Here is a 17,511-nt window from a genome sequence, read left to right as displayed (position 1 = left end):
GTGGCTGATTGAGAAATCATATGCCATTATATCGGGAGCTGAAAATGGAAACATTTCAACATCCTCTTCAGATTTATTGCCACTTCCATTATGCTAATCATGAATGATAACAAAGGCTTACAAGCTCCGCCCCTCTCGACATTACGCTCATATCAGTCATTTAGTATGAGGCGTCCGCAAATTGCCCGGTGCCTGAGTGATCTCTTAAGCTAACCTAGACTAGAGACAACAACACAACTATTATAGCTCTGATTGCGTGTTTAACCAGACCTGATTTACAAGTAGCAGTGTGGATACACCAAAGGATTTAAATTATTACATTCTCAAAGGACTGCTGTCGCAAGATTAGAAAGTCATCAGAAGAATATCGAAAGCTAAACTACCTGATTCTTTTCTTCTGCTTGTCTCTGGATTACTGCTCAGAAATCAGACCTGCTTTTTTATACTTGTTGGCTGTTGAACGCGATGTAGACAAAACTTTTAGGCATTTTCATAGAAGATATTTACTTGTACTTGGTTAGGATGTGGGGTCTTCGATTACAAAATACTCTGGGACTATTCGTCACTCTGTTAATTCATTTAACACTCAGTTTGGATTATGACTGCGACCACGAACTCTGGTAAGTTGTTATTTGTCATTTTGTTTAAACTTCCTTAAAAAGTGTACTTGAAGGCAACAAGTTGAATAGTAAAACTAATCAACTAACTACATATATTTGAAATTCATGAGCAAATTTTACAACAAAATGCTAAATTTGTAACGAACGCAATATAAATGGAAGTTAGAAATAATCACTTTTAACAACACTTCGGCAGTAAATATGACCTCATTTTTTTAACTTTTTCTGCTGCTATGGGACTAGGATTTGCGGCTGAGTCAGTTTTGGGTAAATCTCAACTAAAGACTCATTAGCGAATACCAAGTTCATTGACTGTATTTTATGCTATGACAACAAGTGACAGGTGACAAAACTTCGGCAACCAGCAACAAGTGGCAAAAAATCAGCAATCACCAACAAGTGGCTCTAGCTACTAGCGCTAGTCGTAGGAATTAAGAAAGAGGATAGTCGTGTCACTTATCTTTAAGTCAGATAATCTCTTCCATTTTTCACACCCAAACTTCCAGCTTGCACTGTTTGTTGGGGATATAGTCGGAGTTCTCGGTATGAGCTTTGTTATTGATTTGGTCGAATGCAATCGGAGTACAGAGTAAAACAAATCACGGTCCAAATATTGGATCAGGAAGAAGTTGAGTCATAACGTTATGATATATTTATGATTAGTGACACTAACTCTTGTGGTCACACATATTATTAGTTCACGTGCCACGGGAGGTGCTACAATAGACGGATTATGAAGTATTATTTCTTATCCCTCTGTTGTTCTTGGCTTATCCTACCATATCTTCCACTGCTTTACCTGTACTCCTGCTGTGACTTTGTCGTCATAGTGTTTATTAAATCCAAGCACCTTTAGTACTCGTCAAGGTTCTGGAATACTAAAATCAAACTTTAGGCTGGGTCACACTATATTCCCTGCTATATGTCGGTGGCAATGACACAGTACTTGGGTGATCGTCGGTGTTCGTCGGTGATACTAATGTTCATACTATTACAAACTCATCCGAGTTTACATCAGTGAATAGTCAGTGGTATAGCATTCCCGTTATACATTGCAGTCGCGGAAACGATGAAATATTACTCCCGCAGAAACTGTCGTAAAAAAATATTAAGTCAAGCAATCACCATCACCATCGCCGGAGAGATGCACATTGCACAATCTGTCATGAATGCTCAGGGAACTATTAAAAAGGTTTGACCACTGCAGTCTTTCCCGATGTATCCTCCTTGTCTCGACGATTCCTTCGGTTTACATTGCACATTGACAATGGATATTCGCCAAAAAAACAACTCTGACATTCGACGATTTAGTGTGAACCAGCCTTTAGTAACCAAGCTTTTGGAATACAAAAATTAAACTTAGCAACTATGTTGCTGTCTTATACTTAGAATCCTTTGCTTTCACACTCCATGAATTTTCAAGTATTCTCTATTTAACTCTCCACAAGCCTTTTAGAAGAATTAACGCACTGAGCAATTAACTGAAGACTGTCAACAAGTATTATCTGCAAAACACTTGGCAGTGGCTCACTGATTTTCAATAGCTTATGATGTGTGGCCAAAGAGCAAATGTTTAAGTTTATGAACAGCTTCAGGGGCCACTCGGTGGATTTTATGGTTTTTGTTGCTAGATGCCAAGTTTTCTCTTTGTTAGCTGATGATGTCTTGCGGTGATTGAAAGTGGGTATTGACGAAATTCTTTTCTTCAAAGATGTGACTAGAGGTTTATTAGAGTATTTGGGTTTGTTTGATCAGTTGCAAGTTTTAACTTAGTACGACTGTGGCAGCCTTTTCCTCAAACATCGAGCGAGTAAAGCAACTCGCTTTCACCTGACAAAACACGGCGTAGCGTGCCTTTCTTTCGCAAAGCACTTGTCAGAAGTGCATGTCAAATATTTGTTTTGTGGCGCTTAGATTTGAGAAGAGAAAAATAAATAGTATTTTAAGCATTACTTCAGCTCATAAAGACTGGTTAGCCTAAGGTTTGCTCTCCGTGATGTTGTTAATAGGCTTGAGCTTTATCTCTAATACCAACACTTGAAATTCGTCAAGTAGGCAGAAGGCCTCGAGCTTGATGAAACTTGGCAATGTATCATTAACCTAACAGAAGGGAACATTAATTTAATAAAAGGCAGTGCTTTCTTCATCACTATATTTTTATGCCACAGTTTGCGTCATCTGTACGATCGAAACGCCGAAAACCCACAAAGTCAAGTTTTGTTATTTTCAAATTTTTATTGATTGTTTCATGCTTGCGAAAGATCGAAATGGCACTCGCGAAGAAAATGTTATTTCATTTTAAACATTTTTCAGACGCTTGTCATTGCTATTTCGATTTGAGCAGTTACGAGTGCGCGACATTTGGCAAGAAATTCCTTATCATTTTTAACAAAGCACCCACGTTAATCCGCAACATTAAAACCCTTATCGCATGGTAACTCGATGTGCACGCAATTCCAAATTTGCATCATCTGCGCACAATGGAAACATAGTGCAGCGTGTGGCAGTATTAGACTTGAATTTCTACACCCTTCTTTGTTTTCATAGACTCCACTTGATTCCTAATAGTGTCAAACTTCAAAGTATATCTAAGGTCATAAAGTTAACATCAAATCTCTGGCAATATTATCATCATTCGCATCCCTGGTGATTTACTTTGCTTGTTTTTGCACAATATTTTTGGTTAGAAACCGACCAAACACACTTAACTAATGACAGCCGATAAAACTCAAAGTGTGGCAGCCCATTGCAAAAACAGAGGGTCAGAGGGTAATAAATAAATACTCTTAAAGTACAAAATTTAACATTTATGGCAGATGACAGCTCGTTTCAGGTTTAACATTGGGGAGTAGGGGACTCGTGCCACCCTGCGCCTTTAAGGCAAGATGGAGTTTCACTCAAGCTATCAGTTGAAAGGATAAATATTTAGATCAATGCAAGAAATATACCAATGTTTTATGCATCAAGCCTGGCTTGTTATGAAAAGAGATACAAATGTTGATTAACTTACTGTGACAGAGTTGAAACAGCGACCTTTATCAACTCCCGCTATTTCTATTTATAGCAGAAATTGGCAATTAAACCTCTTCATAAGAAATTCCTTTGGTCAGACGCACCAGTTCTGGTAATAAGCCAGCGGACTGGCTGCACCAAGTCTGTGGTCTTTCTTTTAACAAGCACTTCTTGCTACCCACCAGAGTGAACAGTATATCAAATTCATATCAATGTTTTTTGGTGTAATGAAACCAAAACTCTGTTTCACGCAAAAACATTGATTGATTGGGTTTTGTTTTTAACAGGGATGAAGTTACACAAGGAAGATTGGTAAAAAACCTTGAATTCTCCTGCACATCAGGCCGAGTGACTTGGCATGCCCCTTACGGTGGATTATTTATAGAGATCAAAGGTCCTTTGAAAGAACATAAACTTTGTATAAAAGCTGAAAGTATCCACACTTCGGCTCTTATCAGTTCGATTGGGAACAATGGACGGCCTAAAAGACTTTTTACTATAGAAGAAACGCCGAAGAATGGACGACAGCATACACATTCAATGTGCTTTCCAGCCTATGGCAGCACACTTCTGTTTATGGAACCTGCAACAGGTGCATTCGTCTCAGCGAAGATCATTCTGGATTACGACGTGGACTTAAATCCTAAATACGGAGAGGATGGTAAGTAAGACTTATCGAAAGATTGGTTCCTTAGCTAAAGCTCACAAATGCCTGAAACATTTTACCTAGGACTAATGAAATGTCAGCAACTATCAGTCTATTGAAATGATAATTTTCAGTTGACAGTGATCTGCTCGCTTTTTATACGATCTCTTATTTAGTCCAGAAACTAAACAGCTGCGCAAGTAAGCTTCAAGCATTGTCTCCTCTTTTTGTACCTTGAAGGCTTTTCATCATGATTATTTTGAAGGTGCTACTTATCAAGGGGTTTTCGATGGAATTAGCATACATTATAAAATGGAAGCCATAGCTGACAGACCAATTAGCTAGCGATGATAGATTACCTATGATAAATCACCATAGAAAGGTCTTTCAACAAGATCTATTATGCCCTCACCAATAGGCGTCGTCACCATGGTTAGTCAAAGCCAAAAGTTAGCTAACAGCTACAAACGTATCTTTTTATAGTTATACAGGAAATGCCGAGTTTATTTCACCCGTTGTTAAGTTTTGAAACCTCATTCACTTAAGGCAATGTCAATACCTTTCATGTTCAGTCGGTAAATCGATATCAAGTTGATAGAATAAAATTCTAATTAATTAAAGTAAATGAAAATCAAAACAGCCTTTCATGAGGTTTGAACCGACAACCTTCCGCGCACTGTTATTAAAGGTATTCAACTGAGGCATGCAGCTCTTTCAGAAAGCTAAATATTGATAGACTAATATTTGTATAACCAAAATAATAATATGGATCTTTAGACGCATGGATGATGTCAGAGTCGTAGCTGGCAAAACAATAGGGTCAGCACGCTTAGCTGGTATTATTAGCTTGTAATATTACCATCAACTTTTCATCGAGCTAAACACATTAGCCTTGGTTCTTTAAAACGCGCCAACCTTTTTCTCTCTATTGTTGCATTTGTTAGCGAAGCTGAGTATCATAAGCTACGTTGTCTGTTTATTGGATTTAGAATATCGCGGGCCAATGTCAGCTGCTTTGAATTATGGTTGGCTCGAGTTCTATTAACTCGTTACAGATTTACGTTAAAGAATGTTAGTTTTAGCTACCTCTGTTCACGGCTTTTGTAGCCAGCTGTTAACGCTGTTATACATTATGCTATGGCAACTTTTCGTTAATAAAAAACTCAGCAAGAGATTTCTTGTAATTAGCCACCTTCGATCGAATTCGCAGTCGCTTTCACCAGTAGCCATAACCGGCTAGACGAATATGGGAATGGTTGACTTGAGTCATTTGTCTTGTCGATCTCATATATCAGGCTTATTGGGTCTTCAATGGTCTTTAGCTATGGCGCTACCGAAATATAGCCTAAGGTTTTGGTTTAAACAAGAATATGCGTACCGTCCCGATGCGCTTGTTGTTTGATGTCTGCCAGTCAAGAGAAAGGCTTTGATTTATTTGACTACTTGTGTGAGGTGTTATCGGAGACGAGGTCTGTATCCAAAAACATTCTGCGCTAGAGTCACCTGCCTTCTGTTGTCGTATTTATTTGATGTGGCTGAAAGATGTAGAGATGAAAAAGGAGGGAGCAACTGTCACCGGTTCTATTCGTTGCTTTGACAAGAGTTAATTTGTTTAACCCTCGGTCTCTGGCACATGGCTGGGTCAACATTTTTATACCGATGTCAATCAAGATTGGCAGCATTACTACTAATTGTTCATGCCTTGAAGCTGCCTTGAAGCGCTTATGACTCAATGCATGGATTTAGCATATCTTTTAAGGATCTTTTAGTTCTTGGACCAATTGGAATAATGTAATCTTTTCAATTTTTTGAGAATTTTGAAAGAACAAGAACTTTTCTGGAAGAACAGCTTTTATAAATAATAGTTTTGGACAACTTCTGACATTTTTAGAATTGACATCTGACAATTGACATCTTGTCAGATTGACAACTACAAGTTATTTTATCTTTATGTAGTCATATTGTACAAAAAGATGCTACATAACGTATATATAGGCTATATATATATTTTTTTTTATATTTTATATGTATATAAATAGTAATATAATAAAATATAATTAATAAAAAATATGTATATAATTATATTTATGAAATGTTTCCTTACCTTGCTTTATCCAATTGGGTGGTGATGGCTACTCAAACTTGGGTTCAAGATATATATACAATAATAATAATACACAATACATTATATGCACCCAAATATCAAAAGTGACTACATTTGGTTTTTTGGCAGTACATAGGTTATATTGAAACTGGTTGGTGCAATATCAGCCAATGGTCAATCAAAAACGTCAGCAAAAACACTTTTCTCATTCAAAAAAGATCATTACAAAGCAATTGTGAAAACGACAAAACCTCCGTAGCAATTATCCTGACAAGGTACTGAGCAATGAGTGAATATAATTATTCTATATCTTGTAGTACAATATATTATTGTATATCTTGTATCAAGATATTCACAAGTTCTTTTTCAATCATATTTTATTGTAAGGTCTGTTTCCCTGGATTGGCTAAGCTCATGCACTGTAAGCTCTGAGAATCCTTCATTAAATATTTATATTGATTCCTTTCATCATAACTCAAATTCCCACAAACTTAAAGTTGAAATAGAAACTTTCTCAAACTTGGAGACTATGAGAACATACCGTAGTATTCCCTGAAGCCTACCGCTGCCAATGGCCGTAGTCAGCATGTTTTAATACAGGAAAGCGCACGTACTGGCATTTATTCCCCCGTGTTTAATATCTTTTCCACTGTTTCAAAATCTACATCCTTCGAGTTATACCTAGTATCGCCCTTTTGTGTTTATGAATAAAACAATTTGTTAATTTTTTAAGCAAAGACAAAACGGCTCAACAATGGATCTTAAGATAGAATTATTTTAGCACCGCGTACCTCAGTTGATTAACCAGCTAATTGCGAACAGAGTCAAAAGTAAACAGCGAGCTGTTATTGTTAAAGATTTTACGGCAGACTTGAATTACTTGGATACATTTCATAGGCGCGAGACTCCAATTCTGTGGTCTCTGGCTTCGTTAAGGTATCAAGTTTGTCAGCTCCAGTCTTCTCTCCGAGAAAATATCAAAGAGCGAAGAATGCCAGTGCATCTACTATCCTGTGCAGATAATGGAGGGATGAGTCATAGCTGTCTATGATTATGTCTGCTGCTCTCAACGCTACAGCGGCGCTCATCTGCATGCCCGGCAGCGCTCATCTGCATGCCCGGGCCATTACCAGTTGACCTTAGCTAACAAAGTTACTAAGGGTGGGCAATTAGGGAGCTTTTTTGCCAAGTTTCCAGTCATAACCGGCCACCACAGGACTTATTTCAGAGTAATTGAAACCTCTAGAAATCTCTAGAAACTTTTATTAATCCTAGGTTACATTTACGATAAATTCTTTTAGTAATTTAATTCTATTTATTTTATAATATTCATATATATTATTTATAATAGAAGCCAGCAGTTGACTATATGTGAATTTTCCTGTCACTTTATGGGACTCTGCCAACCCCTCCATCCTGAGTTTTATAGCAAACGTGACTTTTAGCAAGCTACATATTACTTCATAATTATATGTTCATCTGCTATACCCGCTTCATATTATTAGAATATCTTACTGTAAACTATTATATTCTGTTCTAAATTATATTAATTGCGTATTTGATTACAGCGTGCAGTCCGTGTACAGATGAAGAACTGCTGTATAATTACTGCTCGAGTGATTTTGGTAAGTAAATACTCAAATTGTCTAGGTGGTGGGAATCGTTGTGGATTTCTTCATTCTAACAAAAGTTATGGAGAAACAATAGTTCAGTTGTCCTTATCAATTCTATCAACACTCTATGTGATGGGATAATACCATCCTAAGCCTATTTCTAGCTATGTCGTTACAATGCCTCTAGATAACCAGCAGGTCCAAACACTAAACAATTATGTGAAGGCGCTATCAATTTGTATCCTGCCCCAAAGTCATTAGTGAGATTCCTAGTGCAAATTTTTCTTATCTTTGACAACTCATGAGAGACAAAGAGAAAGTTGAGATATCAACAAACTAGGGCGAAGCATGGCTTATAATAACAGACAGCCTGCTACGACAAGTTTTTAATAGGCAGAGCCTACATTTGGCAGGTAGTAGCGGGTGCCTAGATGGGATGGTTAGCCAATGATGTAATGCATACAATAAACCTGTTGGCGGCTGTACGGTATAGAATAACGGCAATGCTAATTTATACTGACTAGGCTTATTATAGGGGTGTAATCTGCTAGAAAAGTCATGCAGACGCTGGTGAGGTGTGCGTACTCCAAAGGAACTGATCGTACCACTTGTGTACACTGACCAGAAATGTTTGTTTGAACGGACTTGAGATAAATTGAGATAAATAAATTCGTTAGCCACAAAACTAGTCAAATCACTTGCCTCCGTGACTGCAGAAACAAGCCCAGCTGTTTTCATTTTGTTTGCAAGAAAAAAAACAGCTATGCATTGTAAGAAGTCAAAGTAAAAAAATATATGTATATATATAACTAGCGGCAAGCTTGGCGATGCTAGGGCTTTTTTCATTTCCAATTAGGTAGTCCATAGGGTGATTAAGAGGCTAGTTTTCAGAAAAAAGACGAAATTAAGAAATCAAAAGTTTTTGATAACCTGTTGACTGGCACGGAGCATATACGCATGAAGTTTAGACGGAATCAGCCAAAAATATGGAAATGCATAGCGCTTACACGGACAAACAGACAGACACAGTGGCAAACATGGTTTATTAATATAGATTATCACACATGGTGGGTTTTCATTTGTATTCTATCAGTGAATCTTTATCCAAATTTGTTGAAAAAAAATTGAAATTTACACAGATATTGAAAAAGTCGCAAATAAATATAACTAATATTATAAAAATAAAAAAGCGAAAGAACTTGAACAATTTTCTTTCAAAGTAGCCAATGACAGGCAAGCTTGAATCATTCATCACTCCCTTCTAAGATTACAAGACTAACCGAACTGATATTCGAGTTTCGTTGACTTGAAAAGGACTAAAAATATGTGAATGTAAATATTTAGGCAGCGGTGGGCGGCAGACCCAAACATGCCCGACACCGAATATAAAGATAATTGATTGAATTGGCTCGTACGGCTGCCATTACGTTCAAACAATCATAAAACATTCTTGTCCTCTACTGGCTATCAACATCTAATGGTGTTTCACAAGAAGGAGCTGCAAAGTGCAAAATGTCACAAATTTTTTCGCTATCATTTCGCTATTAAGACATGTTTGTTTGGCATAACAACACTTGTAACCGGACTGTTTATAAGTTCCTCGCTGACTGATACAGAATTGATGTATTGTTCTAGACAACACCAAAATAGCCTTATTGAGAATCTGTTGAAGCAGACAGACTTTAATTCCGATGCCCGCCTCCGTTAGTCACCGCCTGAGGGCTGTTTGACGATTTCAAAGGAGAAGCAGTCAAACAAAAGAGACTCGTGGGCTTCGAGAAGAATACAAAAGCTTCACGGTTAAATTGAATAGTTGATTCGTTTTAATCTGATTGTACCAAGCTGTTGACATTGGCTGAGCTAGCATAAAAGTTTTTGCGAGCGATTTGAGGACATAATGCATTCACTTTGCGAAAGGTAATCATCAGATTTCACTGATTAAGGTTTTGAATGACCATGTTATAAATTTAACTAAAGGGGTGCCTGTCTTATTCAAAGAATAGGACTCCACCTCGTAGGTGACGCGTGACGAAAAAGTATTTAGGTAACCAATTCGCTAATGGCACACGGTGATAAGTGTGCCTTTGTAATGCCGCTGACAAGTTCAACACTGCATAGGAATGTTTCCGATTCAACCTAGTAGGGACGGCCATTATCGTGATATCGGTTTCGCTTTAGAATTCGGTCTTATGGCATCTGCTGAAGACATTGGTTCACCTTCCAAAGTCAACCATATTATTTACCAAGTTTTGTGTCATTAGTTCATAATACCCCATGCAGTAAATCTCTCACATCAACACAGCTGCACTATACTTTAAGTCTATGTAACAACATTGAAAGTGAAACAATATAGAAGAGGTATTATACTAGCCATTTAGTGCGTAGATTGTGAGGGAGCATTTCTTTGCTTACAAAAAACAATAGGTAATTAAAAGCTTAGACCCTAGGTGACAATAATAATTGAGGGGGTCTCACCGGGGTTCCCGTATGAATGTAGGTAATGAGCCCCTTTGTATAAGTCCATTGAAAAGTTGTGTAATGACATTTAGGCCTGTGTGGAAAACTGTGGGAAACTTGTGGTTTTAGGAGGCATCTGACATCTGGTTAGGCCATTCTGCCACACTTCCAACAAAGAACACTTGCGGATGTAAAACTGTTTGCTAATATAAATATGATTATATTATGTTTTGAAATTTTGATTTGACTGCCTAGTACAGGTGCTCCCGCCTTTGGCAACTTCCAACAGGTGTCTGAATTTTGATGGCATTGATCGGCAATAATCAGGAACATGAAAAAAAACTTTATGATCAGCGAATTGTGATGGCAGTTAGAATGGAATGCAGCTTGCTCTGCAGATCTAGTTATAGGCGAGCCAGCTGCCAGATCCTGACGTCCGATGAGCTGGCAGAAGAAATAGAATATATTTCTATTAGTTAAGGCTGGGTGTACCAAGTCATTATAGGTCTATGATAGGTGGTTAGCTTGCATTTGCAATTATGGATGCATTATACCAAGGGAGGCACGTGTTACGAAACCGAGTTTACACATAGCAGATTAACTTGATCGATAGCGTCAAACGGCGGTCTACTCATCGATCTTTAAAAACTCTCTCGAATGCTATAAACTTATCTATCAGAATGTAAAATAGTCTACGAAGTTTTTTCAAATTGTGAAATGATTAATTATACTAGACTTCAGTCATTATAAAGAGGTTTTTTTCTTTTGAGAAGATCGTTGCTTAACAGAACTGCTTGTCAGTATATGAGAGACTTTTTGGAAGTAAACTGTTTCGTAAAAGCAAATATATATTATATATATATTACTTTACAAATATAGTGGCACGCAAATTAAATGGCTCCTTAGTTGGAAAACTAATATTCTCATGTACAACATTATTACTCACTATAAATTTAGTCGATAGCCATAAATTATATATTAAATTCATCCTCATTTTGTCCTGGTTTGAAATATGTTAACCAAACAGCTGTAAAATAATGTTTGTTTTCTGTTAAATCTAAACATTTCATTTTTTAATGGTTGAAGATAACAATCTATACTGATATGATCTCACCACATACTTTTGTACTTGCGTGTTTCATGTTATGTACATGTGTGCGTAAGCAATTCCTCATCAACATCAAACATCGAAACATCTTTGATCGAACATCAAAGATGCTACGCAGACATTGAACGAAGATATGATACCTGCTTAGCTGACTACTAGCAGAGACTGTGTGTATTTTTAAGAGCTATTGTTGTATAAACATTGTCTCTGTGATCTTGGCTGGACATGTCTGAGTCTAGTGGCAAGAGAACCTCGATGACTGGAGGCATACCCAGTTGGAGAGAGTAGTGTAAGGTTGCCATTTTTGTCACCACCAGTGGCCTTATTTAGGAACTGAACCCCAACGTGTTGTTTACAGCTCAGGCGGTCTGGGCCACTAGGTCGCAGCAGTAAGCGAATAAAAATTGCCCAGTTTATTTCGGGCACTGCCTTGCATTATCCAATATAGTAGTGATTCAGCCTAAGCAGTCCCGGGAGTGCTTGTATGTTGTCATACCAAACAAGGAGGCCATGTTTAAATTGGATTTAGTTAGTGACACTCAAATAGTTTTGTCATATAAGAGCAGTTTGTTCACACCGCTTATGATGTAAGACATGATTGGATCTGGAATATTTCGAGACTAAAAGATGGCCGCATCTCGACTGATCTACAAGCTCTGTCTGGCCAATTACTCTTAGAATTACCACCAATTTGTCCCGAATCAACGTTAATTTACACAAATGGCGTGCCAGTACTCTGAATGGGATAGCGAGAGAGTGAGGGTCGTAATACAAAAGATAATTCACATCCGATTTATGTGGCCAGCGATATTAAATACTTTTCAGATATGAGTCGTTCATTTAATGACTGTGTAATTACATTGGAATGGTATGTCATGATAGTTAAAATCTCAGTCTGGTTCAAGATGGTATATGAAATACTAAAATACATAATGTTGGGCGGTTATCTTGTCAAAGTTCATTAACCCTGACATAAATGGGCCTTCTTACCTTCAACAAGGTTTCCGAATGCTTATAGCTCTAGGCTCCATTCAAAACAAGATGTCGGCTGTAAATATTGTTATTCATAACTAGAATGATATCACCTTTATGGTATTTTGCCTAGAAGATAACAAATGTGTTTGAAATTTTTTGTCGACAAAATTTGAAATTTTTAAAATCTTTGATTATAGTTGATGCATGTCAATTGTGTGACTAACTATTACTATATTGAGGTAATTATTCCTTAGGCAAAAATTAATTTATAATTTTATGAGTATTTTAACAAAACAGTGAAAGATGAAACAATTGTAATAGGAATGTTTTTTTGTGTGTTTAATTTGTTTCATCACTTGTGTTGCAGTTGCTATTGGACACGTGACAGCAATCGATTCCTCTCCGGCAGCCAATCGACTCTCAGTAAAGATAGACATGCTCAAGCAACAGTCTTCAAAATACTTCAAAAAACATCAAGAAGCTGATAAATACTATACAGGAAAACTCTACACGCCGAGTCACTGTAAAATGGAGCACAGTAATGACAAGTTTGTTTTCATGGGAAAAATAAAATTTAATCGGGCTGAGCTAGTGTGCGCTCCAACCTACGAAGACTTTGCCGACCTACAGAAAAGATCAAAATTAAAAGGAACGACTCTCTGTTCATGACCCATAGCGTATTAAAGCCCGTGATTAAAACCACGCTACTTTAATAGAGGTCCGCAAGACGATTTGCTCAAACTAATGCTGAGGTCACCCTCGGACTGCAGAACTTGAAATAAATCTCAATGGAGACTATCAAACATTGCCCAAGAGATAAAGGAGCTTAGATCGAGCTAAATGTATTTACTGAACGCTTTGGCTTGTGGCTGAGTGAGATACCAGCGGGCTCAGTAGCCGTGCAAAACAAACATTATGCCACTTTAGAACAAATTCTTTACGATCTCATTTCTGTTTAGTTGGCCAAATTATTTCGCAAAGTCGATGGAGAAGTTCTCGAAGAGGCTTGTACTAAGAATGTGTCTTCAAGCGTCCTTGTAACAAATCTAAGAACACTTTAATGTATATCTAATATACACTTTAGTGTATATCATTTCGTTTGGTTTGTTTGAGGGCATTGTTTACATTTGCCACAACAAGTTTGTTAATAGTCTCTAAACATATCACGACTACTTGGAAACAGTTTTGACACTTGCGCTGCCTGGAGGCTAAGGTAGCGGCTTCGCGTTCACTTCGCTTCAAGTAGTTTTTTCTTTCTTATCTTTTAGTCACCAAGTGACACAAGATTTATAAATTATTTTGGCCTGAGCTGCTTTCTACCACCTGGTAGGCTCTTGTTTTCATTCCAATTGTACATAGTCAGAGATTTTATTGTTTATTTTCACTATAGTCTGTAAAATATATGTATAAATTAAGTTATCATATGCAATGTTTGCATGTGTAGTTTAGTGGCTACCGCTCATGTATGAACAAGAGGTTTAGAGTTCCAATCCAGTGCAAAGAATATTTTTTGTTGCTAGATTTACTCGCTATAACTGTACAAACCAACATATAACTCACATTTATTATGTGCAAATTAAGATATTATATTAAACCTTGGTTGATTCTGTTACAATCACTGTTTCCATTACGTGATTAATGTGCAAGAAAATGCCATGTCAGCTATTTCATCTTAACTCATTCACTACCAGATTTATTTTTAGCTCTGACCGAATTTTTTTTTTATTCACACACAATTTGACATAACGTCACTAATTTTGTGTTAACTTGAGAAAGAATGAAGATATCCAGTTAATATAAAAAACAGGTTGTTGAGAAAAAGATACTTTATTAGAATATAGAAAAAATCTTAAATTAACTTCATTTAAAAATGACAAAAATTATTACTACTACGACTACTACTAGCAGTACTACTGCTACCAGCAGCACCCTACTGCTAACATTTCTACTGGTACTGCTGTTACTATTACTGCACTGGGCTATTTCATAGCAAGATTCATTGCTCGAAGAGTCAGCATCCTTCGGTGTAGAGTTACTAGAGTCTCGATGGCTGAGAATGTTAAAAGCTTCTACAGCTGTAAGCGATCGGGGTATCATTTTTTCGTCCATGCTTTTTCTGTGGTAAACTTTCTGTTTGAAAATCAGTGTAAAATCGGAGCTGCTAGTGAGAGGCCTGTTGATTGGTCTATATCGTTAGCAACAAGCTTATTTTTGTGTAGACCAGATCTTATTGGTCTATCTGAAGTGAAAACTGAGTAATTATAAATAAACTAACGCCCTGTCTAAAAGCTGATTGATCGACGGTTTCCGGCCACAAAGAGAAGATAACCCGAGCCGATACATCGGCTTGCGGTAGTGAACGAGTTAAACCTTTGTCTTACTTCAGTCGTTCCTATTTCGACTTGAGCGAGACAGAAGTGCACCTCTATGACCTCTGGCGAAGAACTATCTTTTTTAGCAAAGCACCTGTGTTAATCAGCAAAATGAGAATCTATTTATCTAAATATCTTTATCTAAATACTTATCTAATCTAATAAGTTAATCTAAATACTTATTGTCAGGTAACTCAGCGAATGCACAATTCCAAATCATCCACACAAAGGAAACATTGCAAAGGTACGTCGGTTTTAAACTAGTAGAATTTTACGATTGACACAGCAAGGATTCATGAGAAGATGTCGTAAGAATATGATCTATATTTTAGCTAGCAACATGAAAGCGTGTATCATCGATAAATCAACTGGCAATATGCAGCGACAAGCTAGACCAGCCGGCCACACCATGTTTGTTGTTTAGCATGTCCCAGTAGCGGATAGAACAGGCTAATGGTTTTACCACGTGATGTTTCACCGAGCCATCCATCACTCTCGCAATAAAAATGAAATTAGTTATGCAGCGAACCTAGCCTGCCAAACAAAGAAGGTCACATGACTTGGCAGCTATCTGATCGAGTAACCTACAAAATATTACTTTCCGATATTATAGGTAAGAACTCTAAAACTAGCGAGCCAAATTCTTCAGCTGGTAAAGGGTTTTTATACATTAACTGGTGGAATAATTTCTAAAATAGATTGATAATGGAGTGTACGGCCAACCAGAATAAAAGTGTGTTCTATTTTTCTTAGTATTTATCCATGCCCCTAAGTAAGTAAATAAGTAAGTAAAATGTAAGTGTGTGTGTATATTTTGTTTCAGTAAGAGAAATAAAATGTTTGTATATATGCTCATAAAAACTGATGCTGACTGAAAAATACATAAATAAAATAAAAATGTTAAACCATAAAAATCATATCACTTGGTAAAAATGTAATTAAGATATGATATAAACTTAGATCTAAAACAGTGTTTGCGTGGGTTCACTCTAAATCTTATCGCAGACAGACGTGCTGAAGGTAGCTTTGTCAAAACTAAGATTGATGTGGCTTCTGATGTTATTTACCATAAGCTTTTGGTGGCAGTCACATAGTTGTTGGACAAACTGCAACTCTGAAAAGCCACTCAGTTTCATAAGCTAGATAACAGTTCCCCAAGCTAAATACTCTCAGAAATAGTACAGCTCTGAAAATGAGGCAATACAAGTGACTCGGTACTAGAAATCAGGAGATTCTTGATATGTTGCTATATGGCCCACTTGAAGGGAGTAGATTGGTGCAAGCTACTGTTTGCCCTAGAGCCGGGAATGCTTAATGTAGGAAAGGAAAAGTACTGCACATTGCTGCTCTTTAGCTTAAGAGGCAGTTTTATTGACAACTGTGTGCCATTTTTGTTTGTGATCATGATCTAAGGAGTGAGATTTCAATTGAGTAGTTTGAGTTGAGGAATGTTTGAGTGCTCTCTTATAATGGCATATCAATCAACAGTGCATTTATAATAGCCTGTGTTCTTAGCACTGACCTCTTTTAGTTTATTTGAACTGAACTTTGTTTCTCTGGCCAATGCCGACCAAAGCAAATCAAATCGCATAGAAACATAATAACACAATAATATTCAAAAAATAAATTCTTGTGATATAAGGATGTTCTAGATACAGGATGGGCGAGATATTTATGCCTGGTGTGTTCAGCAGTTTTTGTTTGTGTGATGTAGCTATGAAGCAATGGTTGGGTATACAGGACAGTCTGTTGAAGTACTTTACACAGTACTTTAGATTCCGAAATACCAAAAGTTCATTGAGCCCAAGGGCCTCCAATCATTGGTCCTAATTCTCCATTAGAGGCGTCATCAAACAAACACAAGTCTTTGGAGACTTTCTGGCTTCCCTATATTTCTATCTGGCCAAAAAGAAAAGCAGCAAGTGGCTGCATATGACAAGATAGATAACACTCTGCCCTGGTACACCAATGGTTGGCTTCTAAAGGCTGGTTCACACTATATTGCCATACCTCTGCGATGATGCTACAATATTTCGATGATCGTTGATGATAACGATGTTCATACTACCACAAACCCATCTGTGTTTGCATCAGTGACATAGTGTTCTCATTTTTCTTTTTGAAATTTTGCGAAGAAACCTCTTCGTTTTCGCATGACTGAAATCAAAAACTAGTCCCGCAACAACGGTCATAAACAGAAATAAATAAATCACGCTACCGGTGACCGCGATTTGAAAGGCGGTCATCCGATGTTCGGCGATATATCGAAAAAGCTTGACAGCTGCAAACTTTCCTGGCATAGTCGCGTTGCTTCGTCGATGCCATCGGTTTGACCGACGATGAACGCCAAAAGGAAAATGTGGACCTACGGCGATATAGCGTAAACCAGATTTTAGCTTTACGCCAATTTTTGAGAGAATAAACTTTTATTCATTGCATAGGTCTGGCAAGATCGTTCTAATTATAAGATGATCAAAAATTTCTTGGTGCAGCTCCAAAACTTTTAGTAAATAAGTCCAAGTTAAAACTATATTTGGTTTAGTATAAAACCAACTAGCAGTCTTGAAGGAGAACACCAGGAGTGAATCAACCCCTTCTCAAACA

The 17,511-nt window shown here is 37.3% G+C and overlaps 1 protein-coding gene across 1 annotated transcript; it reads left to right on the top strand.

The window, feature by feature from the left end:
- Window positions 1–256: 256 nt before the first annotated feature.
- Window positions 257–13,954, top strand: LOC137387342 (meteorin-like protein). The gene is made up of 4 exons (XM_068073732.1): window positions 257–620; window positions 3,920–4,293; window positions 7,951–8,007; window positions 12,903–13,954. Exons 1-4 carry the CDS (start codon window positions 523–525, stop codon window positions 13,202–13,204), a joined length of 831 nt encoding a protein of 276 aa, XP_067929833.1. The 5' UTR covers window positions 257–522; the 3' UTR covers window positions 13,205–13,954.
- The last annotated feature ends 3,557 nt before the right edge of the window (window positions 13,955–17,511 follow it).

This window comes from Watersipora subatra, chromosome 2, assembly GCF_963576615.1.
Source record: "Watersipora subatra chromosome 2, tzWatSuba1.1, whole genome shotgun sequence".
NCBI lineage: Eukaryota > Metazoa > Bryozoa > Gymnolaemata > Cheilostomatida > Watersiporidae > Watersipora > Watersipora subatra.
Note: the sequence above shows the minus strand (reverse complement) of the source record. Positions and strands in the feature narration are given on the sequence as shown.

Coding starts and splice junctions, on each gene's coding strand:
- LOC137387342 (XM_068073732.1), top strand. CDS start 523: ATGTGGGGTCTTCGATTACAAAATACTCTGGGACTATTCGTCACTCTG. Junction 621..3,919: donor GACTGCGACCACGAACTCTG/GTAAGTTGTTAT, acceptor TGTTTTTAACAG/GGATGAAGTTACACAAGGAA. Junction 4,294..7,950: donor TCCTAAATACGGAGAGGATG/GTAAGTAAGACT, acceptor ATTTGATTACAG/CGTGCAGTCCGTGTACAGAT.